At 43.9% G+C, this 10,746-nt stretch overlaps 1 protein-coding gene across 1 annotated transcript; it reads left to right on the plus strand.

The window, feature by feature from the left end:
• The first annotated feature begins 1,998 nt into the window (after nucleotides 1–1,998).
• LOC109413598 (kinesin-like protein costa) lies at nucleotides 1,999–6,011 on the plus strand. The gene is made up of 2 exons (XM_019673766.3): nucleotides 1,999–2,157; nucleotides 2,214–6,011. The coding sequence occupies exon 2, from the start codon at nucleotides 2,225–2,227 to the stop codon at nucleotides 5,372–5,374; it is 3,150 nt and encodes a 1,049-aa protein (XP_019529311.3). The 5' UTR covers nucleotides 1,999–2,157; nucleotides 2,214–2,224; the 3' UTR covers nucleotides 5,375–6,011.
• The last annotated feature ends 4,735 nt before the right edge of the window (nucleotides 6,012–10,746 follow it).

Here is a 10,746-nt window from a genome sequence, read left to right on the forward strand (position 1 = left end):
CCTCAAATCTTGTTTTTCAAGTTGCGAATCTCTTCATGACTTCGATCCTATCCTCGTCAGCCATTTGTGGTGGGTGGCAACCGTATTCATTGACAGTTCTTTTCACTCTGCCTTCCGGCATTTCCCGGCCTACTACTAGTTATCTAATCTACCACAGAGACCAATATGACTTACTTTTTATAAACATTAAAAAATAGAAAAACGAAAACAAATCGATTTGCGAGTCCTGATACTTTGAGCAGCAGCTCTGTATTTAGATACATTACCACTGAACCGTTCATTTTACGTTGTAAATCGCGGAATTTTAGCAAATATAAGTTTTTTACGGACTAACCAGTAGACGCTTAGTGAGGGCGATGAAATCGGAAACCATATCAACAGAAAACCGAACCGAACTTGATTTAAAATTGACAAATTTGTGTTAATATCGCTGATGGCGGAAGGTGATGAAATGGCTGATATTAAAGTGTCTCGAGTATACCAAAGTGGCGAATCCTGGTCGTTTTGACAGGTCTCCTGCTCGATTGGAACTATTTGTAGATGACAGCAAATCGGCTGTTCCAATTTTGACGTTTCTCCTCTTTGTTATTCCAGACTCGTTAGCTGATATTTACGATCTTCCGGGAAAAAACCTTACCTAATAACGACATTGACGAAGTTTCATAATACGATCAGCACGGACGTGGATCAGCGTCGAAGTAAACTGGATACTCAAATAGGAAAATACATGGAGTATCACCGGAATTAACTTCGACTCCAGTTTCAAGTCCTTGCAAACATCAAAATATTCACTTTCTACTGCCACCGCAATCAGATTCCCCCTGTATAATTTCAGATTAACAAATATGAACTCATAAACAATCTACAGTAAAACCACCGACGAACCGACGTGACAGTGGTGATTCAAAACTGTCCCCCCCCCCCCCCCCCAAATTTAACGGTCGACCAGCGAAGCGAGCGATCGCTTGTGTTAAATCAGCGCAGACGCGAACCCTTTCCTATATGAACACATGGAGGTTTGGTGTCGAGATAGCAAATCATCGCGAGCTGTTTTATAGAGGTGGCGATAGTGTTCGGCTATTTTTCATCGTGGCGTCGCGGACAACAAATTTGAATTTATTTGTTCTAGCTGTCACGTCGGTTCGTCGGTGGTAAAACCTCCATGAGTCGATATTGAAGGGACCATCGACTCAAGGAAATATCGAGTGGTGGAACAAAAATCCTTTGGGAAGCTTTTTAGGGGGACCCAAGGCCGAGACCGTGCCGGGCTCCGGTCATTGATTTCTTTTTAACGATATCTACGGCGTGTTTCTCATTAGCTCGGCCGGGGCCCGACCGAGCCCCAGCACGGTGTGATGTGAAACACTCGGTGAAACACGCCATTGTAATCGCATGTAAGAAATCGATTACCGGGGCCCGGACACGGTTCCGGCCCGGTGAAGTGAGAAGAGCGCTACATTCGACTACATTCGACGCTACATTACTCCATTAACATTGCAACCACGGTTCTAATAGATACGTTTGCGTGTGCGTGCGTGACAGTAATTTGACAGATTTCCCATAGAAAAACGGTCAAAAAATTCAACCTTCGACGGAACGCAGGTGCTGTGTAGCAGGCTTTAACTTTATATTTTAGCCAATTTGCTATGACGAAGGGCCGTTGTTCAACCTCGCCGCAGCAACAAAATATGCTATGTGACATGTTTCCTGCGTGGATGCAACACACGAACCGTTGTTGTTTTGATACACCCAACATAAACTGAGCACTCACTGCTCCTGCTCCGCTGCTGGAGTCGCGTGAAGAAGTTTCTCCCATCTGTTCCCAGGAGAATACATTTTACTAAGGTGGCGCAGATAAACATTGCAAACCACTGGTTGTCTCTTCCATTCTTCTGGTGTTCTTATGGAACTGAAATGGTGACGTCACTATTTTAGTTGCATAAGAACACCAGAAGAGTGGAAGAGACAACCAGTGGTTTGCAATGTTTATCTGCGCCACCTTAGTAAAATGTATTCTCCTTGATCTGTTCCTCCCCCTGACAGCAGCAGCAGCATAAAAATTATTGACAGAAGGAAAAATCGAACAACTGCGCTGCAACGAAAACAACAAGCAAATTTTGCATCAAATTTTATTCGTGAAAATTTCGACGGCAAATGGTAAGTTTCGTAGGGAATTTTGTGATGAAACGGTACTTAACGATTTCCACTTTCAGCGTCACCCGAAATGGACATCCCGCTGAAGGTGGTGGTGAAGCTCTCCGCACCAGACAAATCGGAGCAGCAGCAGCAGGAAGAGGAACAAGAAGATGAGGACGACCAGCAGGAGGTGGTGCTGGCCGCTGGGCGAAAGTTCCGCTTCTCGCGGGTGTTTCGCGGCGATATGGATCCACGGGATATGTACGCGGAAACGGTGGCTGGCGGTGTGACGGAGTCGGTGCTCGAGGGGTATGACTTTTCGATTGTTTCGTTTGGGGAGAGGGACAGTGCCAAGAGTTTCTCGCTGTATGCGAATGGGGCCTGCGAGGGGGTGGTGTGGTGCTTCGTGAGGGATCTGTTTTGTCGGTTGGGTGGGCATCCGGAGCGGATGTACTCGGTGGGGGTGGCGTGGACTGAGATAACGAGCGAGGGGGATGTGGTGGATCTGCTGGGAGTGGCGTTGATGCAGTGCTTTACGATCGAGGAAATTTACGGACTGTTGAGTGTGGGGCTGCACAACCGGAATCCGGGGAACCATAATATCTTGAGTTTGATTCTGGAACAGCAGTGGACGGCGCTGAACGGGTTGAACCAGCACCGGCAGTCGACGGTAAGCTTTTGCGATTTGTGCGGAACGGAGAGGGAGATGGTGGAGGGGAAGAGTGTGCTGAAGGATTCCGGGCTGCGGAAGTTGGAGGACATTGTGCTCAAGAGGAGCGATGATTACAATGAGTCGATTCTGACGGCTTTCCTGAAGGATTCTTTTGGAGGAAGAGCTCAAACGTTGATGCTCCTTTGCATAAGGGATCCGGAAGGAGAGGATGGGATCAGGAATCTGGAGTTCGGCGACAAAGCGCAAGAGATAGTGAATCACGTGGTAATGAACACTTTCTCGGATAACAACGTTCCGGCTGTGGCTTTGAATGAGGATCTCGCCGCGGGAATGGCACAGCCTACGTACGACGGCCTGTACTTTGCCTCGCAGCAGTGGGCAAAACTGTTGAAGAATGCTGAAAGTCTGTTCAACAAGATATTCAGCACTTGCGAGCTGACTCAGCAGGAACGAAGCCAGATCGAGGAATGGCTCTACCTGAAGGCGGAATGTGACGACTGCTTCAGTTCGACCGATATCAGTATTACGGCTGGCAATCCTCCGGCAAGAGTTTGTCTGGGCCCAATTGAAGAGATCGACGAAGGGGACGATACGTTGCAAAGCAGCAGCAAAGTCAATACCAGCGAGCAGTGCAATTCGGACAATGAGAGCGATTCGGACATCTGCACCCATTTAACGGACATGACCGACCGCATCCAGGGCTACATGAAAAACTTCCAGGTCAAAACGAACAACATAATCAACGAAAAGTACAAAGATTTCTTCCAGGCGCATCCTAAGATGATCGACGACATGAACGAGGAAATCCGCCAACAGGAGAAAAAGAAGCAACTAGCCCCGGTGCACAATCCGGCCAGGAGGAAGTCTATCTACGATACCGAATCCATCAGTAGCAATGAACTGTCCCTAATGTCGCAGCTCAGAAGCAATTCAACAACTTCCTTAGCTCCCACCCCTACGGTAAACAGCAAACGACTGGACACGCTGAACAACAACCTCCGCATCACGGTGGCAGGAATCGACTCCCTGCACGCTCAAATCGAAGAAATCCGACGCACAATCTCGCTCAAACAAAAGTACATCACGGATCTGATCGAAAACAGCGAAACGCGATCCGTCGCCAAATCGCGCTTCAACAAAAAGAAGCGAAATCTAGAGGACGAATACGAGAAAGCCAAGAAGCAACTAACCCGAGCCGTTGTCAACGGCGCCGACAAGAAGGATATCAATCATCTCAAAGGGAAAACTTCCCAGCTGGAACAGAGACTGAAGGACCTGGACTCGATCCGATACATCGCCGGCGAGTCCGGCCACAAGAAGAAGAAACTACAGCAATCGATCAAAGACTCGCACAAGCAGCTGGAGGTGCTACAGAAGGTGCTCAAGAAAGAACTGGACAAGAAGGAATCGCTCGAGAAGGAAATCGAGGTGGTGAAGAAGGAGAAAACGGCTAAAGTCAGTGCCATACAGGAGATTAGCGAAGGCAAGAGCAAGATAAGGAACATGAACGAACGGATCTCACATATCGAACACGTGCTGAAGGAGAAGTCAAGCAATCTGAAGAAGTACGTTAACAAAAAGTCTGAGAAGGAATCGCTGCGACAGGAGATTATCAATCTGAGGCGAACAAGGGATCACCTGCTGGAGCAGCGGTGCAATTTAGATAAGAAGATACGAGAGGACAAGATGCCATCGTTCGACGAAGAACGAAAACTGGTGGAATGCGATGAAGCAATCGAAGCTATTGACGCGGCAATTGAGATGAAGAATGAATTGATCTGCGGTAGAAAGAGCATCGATACGGATGAGAGTCTACAGCGCGAGAAAGGCGAGCAGATGCTGATGGCCCGACTGAACAAACTCTCAACGGACGAGATGCGAACTTTGCTCTACAAGTACTTCCAGAAGGTGGTCGATCTCAAAGAGAACAGCAAGAAGCTAGAAGTACAGTTCATCAGTCTGGAACGGGAACGAGACACTTGGGAATGGCAGGAGAAAATCCTGACTAATGCGATTCGTCAAACCCGGCTAGAGAAGGAGCGCTCGATAATCGCACTCCAGAAGCAGCACGAGACCAAACTAAATCTCATGTTGCGCCATTTTGCCGCGGATACGTCCGCCTCCATCAGCAGTTCCATCCCGGACAATGCCCTAAATCCCTACTCCCCAACCAGCGACCTGGTCCTCAGCCCCGGTACCAGTCGGTACCATCATCACCACCTAGCGGCCCTGGACTCCGACTCGGAACCGGCTTCCCACTCCCACAAACACCTGGCCGCTCACTTCAAGGCCAACGTGGCCACGGCGTCCGCAGTCCAGCCCCTAGCAACAACCAGCGCAGCAGCCGCTGCCGCCGCCGTCGTCGAAAAGGACCGCAGCAAGAACAAGCTGTTCTCCAAGCTGCAGGTTCTGACCCGCTACCACAACGACAAGCGCAAAATCTTCGCCCAGTCCGACATCCCGCAGCAGAATCTCAAACAGTTGCAGATTTCGTCCCGGCCCTCGCTGACCAAAGTGACCCGGGAGAAGAACAAAATCATCATTCAGAGCGATGGCGGCAAGTAACTGTAGAATCCTTGAAACCTCAAATACTCTCATCTCTCTATCACTCTACCTATATATCCAATGACATTGGGATGATCTCGGACATGTTTTAGCGACGACACTCCTCTTCTGGAACTAAATTAGAAATTTGTAACTGTGTGACTGTGTCGTGGCCAACCGAACCGAAGTAATTTAGGACGAAAATTGTTATATGTAGTCGTTATTCTCTAACTAAACTCGGCACAAACATTTCAAAAGGGCGTAACTGCTTTTTGAAATAGTGCCTTCTCTCAAAGCTGTGGATCGTATGTTCAATCTTTTGGACAATCTATAAGCACTAAAAGAAAGCTAAAATCCCCCTCTTTCTGATAGTGGGGATGGATTTCATGGGAAATATTAAATACGATCCACAGCTTCGAAAGAAGGTACTGTTTTGAAATGCAGTTACGCCCTTTTGAAATGTATGTGCCGAACTAAACTATTGTAACCGTGATGGCTCTCTGTATCGCCACCACCACCAATCGAACCTCTCTCAATCTACCTTCCTGTGCGCGTGGCTGTGTACTTGTGTACGACCCGTATATATTGCATTTAAATAGATGTTTGCCACCGACTCATGGAGCAACGGTAGCGATTTACACCTTTTAGTGTCCCACGACGAGTACTAGCTGAGTTAGTCATTGATCCGAAACGGTCCTTAAGCTCGCGTGGAACGATGTTACGCAGTTACAGAAGAACGGCGAACCTAGTCGAGAATTGATAGTAGAACTTACATTGCTGAAAGAGTGCCCAACAAACATTGTTGTTGTCAATAGATGAATAAGCCGCTCTTGAGCTTGATTTTAAAGCTTTTGAAGATTTTGAGCTGATTAAGCTGTTATTCAGCTGTCATTGTTACTTGGATAAGTCATGCTTTCAACACACTCACCCAGTGCCGGATTTAGGCCTCGGGGGGCCCGGGGCAAACTCTACAAAGTGGGCCCCCAAAATCAAAGTTTCGAAAAAATGAACCATACAATTACGTCTATTTTCTTAATCTTATGTAATATTATATTTTTAATGTTTATTGTTTTGGGCCTAATATTGAAAACTTCTGATTTCTGAACTTCTCTAAAATTCCGACAAATTGATAATTATACGAACATGCAATTTGATATTTGGCTCAAATGTCAAAATGCTAGCGTAAATATCTTGTTCAGATAGTACATGTATTTTTGTTTAAAAACTTAGCGTTCTCTTAAAAATCTACTAAAACATGGAGCAATTTTATTTGAGATTGCACGAGATCGACGAGTATATCAAGATTCAGATTATACAAAAATAAGTCTCTTGGGAGCAACTGTAGCAATAAATATTAATATCTCCAGAAAAACTCAACGTAAAGATATGGAAAGCTACTGTTTCGAGGACACTTGGTTTTTAAAACTAGCATTTAACACCCATATATCCAGAATTCATTATCTTCTCTTTTCCATGATAGCAACGAACTGATGCAAATGAGGCATTTATTTTCAGAGTACATATAATCATAATCAACAGACGTTTGTATAATCATTGTGAAATAATAGATAAATTTGTGAAACTATTGAAATTTATATATGTGTACAATTACTCTCAAAAGCTTAATCTTTCATGCACTCTACTTAGAGACACTTTTTGTAGCAATTTGCAGTCACAGAAAAGTGTTTCCATTTGATAAAGACTTTCAACGGCTTTTAGAGAAAATCGCGTATTTTTAAATACTGCACCAAAAATTATGAAACTTTTGATTTTGAATTATTCTTAACCTTCCAGGACGTGCACCATCAATCAGCTGAAACTGCACCACGCACGCGCTGTATACGACGAGCGAGGTTTATAATTATAGGTTCTTTTTTTTTTGGTGTGACGTCCTCACTGGGACACTGCTTCTCACCTTAGTGTTTCATGAGCACTTCCACAGTAACTGTGGAACTGTCATTAACAAAGAGTTTCCTTTATGAATGACCATTTCGTATGTGTAAATCGTGTGGCAGGCACGAAGACACTCTTTACCTGAGGAAGTCAAGGATTTTCCTTTACGAAAAGTTCCTGGACCGACCGGGAATTGAACGCGCCACCCTCAGAATGGTCATGCTGAATATCCACGCCTTAACAGCTGTGGCTATTGGGGCCCTGCTTAAAATATGAACGCCTATTGACGTGAATTTTATATGGTTTCGTTGAAAAATATAAATTGTATTTCGGACTCTTGGGGGGCCCCCTTCATCAGGGGGCCCGGGGCACTTGCCCCCTTTGCCCCCCCTTAAATCCGGGCCTGCACTCACCTAATTCTGAAAGTTTGTAGGTATCACCATCTAGAAATGTTAAGGAATCTAATTCAGGACGAGTTTGTTTCTGTTCCATGATCCATTTGGTCGATCTAGCTTGTGTGTTTTCTTGCTTATATTCATATTCCTTACTATAAGTCCTCGTAATACACAGAGTAAACAAATTTTCCAGATTTCGTGTACATCGAATGGCATTTTTAGAGTTCGTTTGGAATCTTCACACTAACTTGCACATTGTGGTTTTCGTCAGTTCTTAAAGCTTGCCTAAAGCTAATCATGTTCGCCTATTTCTCATATTCTTTCGGGGTCAAATTGATCTCCGGGTCGATATTGATCAGACGTTTTTCTGTTAGATAAAGCATACTTGAATAGTTTCCATCCAAGTATCATGCTGTAGGAATCATAAACGATAAATGTAAGGAAACTATTTAAAGTATGCTTTATCTAACAGAAAAACGTTTGATCAATTTCGACCCGGTGATCAATTTGACCTTGATTTACGGTACAAATGAGTGCTACTTATATAATTCTGGTTATATCATATTTACAAACAACACTAATAGTCCATTGAAGTTAATGCCTGGAGGAATTAAGGAAGGAATTCCTAGAGGAATCCGTGGTGCATTTTCTAGAGAAATTCCGGGTGGAAACCCTGGGAGAATTCCGAAAGAGTCCTTTCTAAGTGAATTCGTGAAAGGATTTGAGAATGTCTGAAAGCGCTTCTAGCATGCAAGTATATATACTTATATGTTTGAAGTAGGTAACAGCGACTGTGAAAGAATCACAGGATATATTCTTGAAAGAATTGCAGAACGGATTTCTGAAGAAACTACTTTGCAGGAGCTGCAGCGGGTATTCTTGGATTCCAGAATAAATCTGTGGATGAACTCCTTCAAAAATTTCTCGAAGATAATTGTAAATGAATTTCCTGGCTCCAGTATCCCTCTAAAATTATCTTAAAGCATTCCAATACAAATCGCTGGAGGAATTCCTCTAGAAATCCTTCAAGTATTCAAAAAAAAAATCAGGTAATCCTGGAAAAAATCTTGGGTGAATCCAAGGTTGCAACCATTCATTTGCAAAAATTTACATTCATTTTCCATTATCTCAGTTCAGAAGCATGCTATCGAAAAACAATGTATGGATGAATTTAACCTTGTAGTTTTATCTAAAAGTTTGCCGAATAACATTGGGGTCGCAAACGTATACCAAAGTCGTGAGCGAGCTGTGAAGGCAGCTTTCCACAGCGTGAATGAAATTTACATTCACCGCGTGGAGAGTTGCCTTCACAGCTCGCTTACGACTTTGGTATACGTTTGCGACCCCAATGTTATTCGGCAAACTTTTAGATAAAACTACAAGGTTAAATTCATCCATACATTGTTTTTCGATCTCATGCTTCTGAACTGAGATAATGGCAAATGAATGTAAATCTTTGCAAATGAATGGTCGCAACCTTGGGTGAATCCCTGGAAAAGATGAAGGACGAATTTCTGAAATTTCTGACCGAACCCTGAATAATTTTTTGAAGAGATTCCAAGAGGAATTTCTGAAGATTCACTGCAGGAATTTCTGGAACTATTTCTGATAGAACTCTCGGAACAATTCCGAAAAGGAATTCCTGGAGAGATCCCTGGAGGAATTCCTACAGGTATGCCTGGAGTAAACCCTGGAGGAATTTATGAAAGGAGAAATTCTAGACTTCTAGAGCAATTATGAGAGCAATCACTGGAGAAATTTCTGAAGAAATCGCTTGAGGAATCCCTAAAGAAGTTCCTACACAAATTTCTGGACGAATCGTTGGAGGAGCTTCTGGAAGAATTCCAGGAGCTAAGAATTCTTGGAGAAATCCCTGGAGGAATTCCTGGAAAAACCCCGGAAGCAACTCCTTGAGAAATCGCTGGAGGATCTTCTGGACTAATTCTTGACGAAACCCCTGGAGAAATTCCTGCAGAAATTTCTGAAAGTAAACCTGGAGGTCAGCCTGGATGAGTTCTCGGAGAAATCGCTAGAGAAATTCGTAGAGGAATCACTGGAGGAATTATTTCTGGACCTCTGGTAGGATTCCGGAGCAATCCCTTGATGAATTCCAAGAGAAATCTCTGGTCGAATTTCTGCATAAATTCGTAAAAGAATTCCTGGAGGAATTTCTGAAGGAATGCCTGAGGGGAACCCTGGAAGAATCCCTGGAGGAATTCTAGGAGAGAGTACTCTCTGAAGAAATTCTTGGATAAATTCCTGTAGCAAACCCTGAAAGAAATCCTGAAGGAATTTCTGGAGGATTCCCTAGAGGAAATCTGGGAGGAATCCCTGGAGTTTTTTTTTTAGAAACCTCTTGAGGTATTCCTGGAGGAATCCTTAGAGGAATTTCTGGAAAAACTCGTGGAAGAGTTCCTGGGAGAATTGATGAAAAAATCCCTGGAAGTCCTGGATGAATCTCTGAAGTAATTTCTGGAGGAATGCATGGAGGAACTTCTGGACAAATTTCTGGTGGAATCCCAGGAGGAATTTCTGAAAGTGTACCTTGAGGAATTCCTGGATAAACCGCTAGAGGAGTTGGAGAAGGAATAATCCTTGGAGAAATTTCTGGACGAATGCCTGGGGCAATCCCTGGATAAATTCCTAAATGAATTCTTTGTATAATCTCTAGAGGAACTCTGGGAGGGACCTCTGGTAGAATTCCGGGAACAATCCCTAGATGAACTTCTTGAGAAATCTCTGGAGGAATTCCTTGATGAATCCTTGGAGGAATTGGCTTCTTTAGTGGTATTGAAACAATTCCATATTCTGAATCTGCATGTCAAACTAAGCCGAAATCCAAATTTTCATCAATTTCGGTGCCCGGGAACCTATTTGTAAAATCAATTTGAAGTTTGTATGGGAGCGATTTGTCGAATCACCCCTCGTCTCATTTTGTACTGGGCAGAGCTGTCAAGCAGTTGCCCAGCTGTCAAAAGGTGATTTCAAAAAATCTCTTTGAAATTGATTCTAGGTATCAAAATAAAGTTCTAAAAATCCGAAAAAAAAATCATAGTGGCTCAGAAAAAGATGCTCTTTCGTATAAAATCAAAATATCAATACATT

Source organism: Aedes albopictus, chromosome 3 (assembly GCF_035046485.1).
Source record: "Aedes albopictus strain Foshan chromosome 3, AalbF5, whole genome shotgun sequence".
Lineage (NCBI taxonomy): Eukaryota > Metazoa > Arthropoda > Insecta > Diptera > Culicidae > Aedes > Aedes albopictus.

Coding starts and splice junctions, on each gene's coding strand:
- LOC109413598 (XM_019673766.3), top strand. CDS start 2,225: ATGGACATCCCGCTGAAGGTGGTGGTGAAGCTCTCCGCACCAGACAAA.